Source organism: Chrysochloris asiatica, unplaced genomic scaffold (assembly GCF_000296735.1).
Source record: "Chrysochloris asiatica unplaced genomic scaffold, ChrAsi1.0 scaffold00184, whole genome shotgun sequence".
Classification (NCBI taxonomy): domain Eukaryota; kingdom Metazoa; phylum Chordata; class Mammalia; order Afrosoricida; family Chrysochloridae; genus Chrysochloris; species Chrysochloris asiatica.
Window position 1 is genome coordinate 3,109,269 of NW_006408702.1, and position 1,449 is coordinate 3,110,717.

Consider the following 1,449-nt stretch of genomic DNA (forward strand, 5'->3'; position numbering starts at 1 on the left):
TGAAATTAACCATCACACATTCCAAAGGGCAGAGTTCCCATCAAATTGTCTCACTAACAGGGACTTGGTACCTCCAGGGAAGTAATACAGAAGTTGAACACGTATATTTTTAGCTTTTATTTCACTTATTGGATTTTTCCATTTCAGGTAGATTCCACCATTTGGAGACAACTTGTGACATGCTCTAAGTCAGCTTTCCCTTTGTTCCTTTAGGGAATGAAGACATTGCCATATTTCTGCTGCGTCATGGGGCCTTTTTCTGCTCTTACATCTTACTGGACAGCCCTGACCCTAGCAAACACCTCCTCAGGAAGTACTTCATAGAAACCAGTGCCTGGCCCAGCGGTTGTCCCGGAAAATCGGTAAGTAGGTACTGCCTCTGGGCTGCTGATATGAAATCTGAGTTTCAGACATTTCATCAGAGTTTGTTGTTATTGCTGGTGTGTTTCTCAAAGTTGCTTAAATATGTGATCATTTTTAACAATTTGTTTTCAGATATTCTAATTATTTCTTTATTAAGTTTTGATCAAGACAAAAGTTGTGTGTGCCCGATACAAGCGAAGCTAGAGATTGAATACAAATTACTGATACTTTCGTTGGAGTAAATAATTTAACAACGCAGTGGGGGTCTTTTCACACTTTAAGGGCTAAGTTTTCATTTTTCACTGGGTTTAGTTTAGTTATTTTGTTTATGATTTTATTTAGCTTTTTATTTTAAACATACACACGGCCTAGTTTTAGATTTCATTACGAAAAACAAAACTAGTGTTCATGTATACATCTGCATTACATAAGAAGATAATTTCTTCCCCCAATTTTACATAAGTATGCTCCTAGAGTTTATTGCAACATTTTTGGCTTCTTAATTCTTACATTTTTTAGAGGGGATTCAGTTTGTATGTGGTATGAAAGAGAGGGTCTAGCTTTCATCTCTTCTAGATAAATGGACAATTGTTCTAGCACAATTTTTAGAAAGAAAGTTTTCTTTTGGTCTGAAATGAAATACCACCATTGTCATTTTCCCCAATAGATACCGTGTAATGTGGGGATTCTCAGGCCTGGCTCACTGACTTGTTTCTGTATAAATGACATGCTATTTTGATTACACAAATTTTATTTAATTCTTAAAATACGTTGATGTAAGTTTTCTATTCATTATTTATCTTTTTTAAAAGATGTCCTGACTATTACTAGTCTATTTTTTCCATTTCCTCCATTGACATTATTTGATAACTTTTGTTTTCTGTTCTTTAATGAGATTGTATAGTTTTCTTTTTAAAGGTGATGGACCTGTCTTGTGTATTTGTGGCTTCTTTATTGGTTTTTTTGTTTTGTTTTGTTTTTGCCACTGTTTGAATGAGATTTGTGTAATTTTTTCCCCCGTTTTGATTTCCAACATGATGCTAAAGCTATGGAGAAAAGACCTTCTTTAAAAAATTTATGTTTTAG

General features: G+C 34.2%; 1 protein-coding gene across 1 annotated transcript in view; it reads left to right on the forward strand.

The window, feature by feature from the left end:
- LRRK1 (leucine-rich repeat kinase 1) overlaps nucleotides 1-1,449 on the forward strand; it is a 216,881-nt gene that overhangs the window by 104,282 nt on the left and 111,150 nt on the right. The window contains exon 5 of the mRNA XM_006872156.1: nucleotides 214-362. Within this exon, the coding sequence (XP_006872218.1) occupies nucleotides 214-362 (149 nt within the window). The remainder of the gene's footprint in view (nucleotides 1-213; nucleotides 363-1,449) is intronic.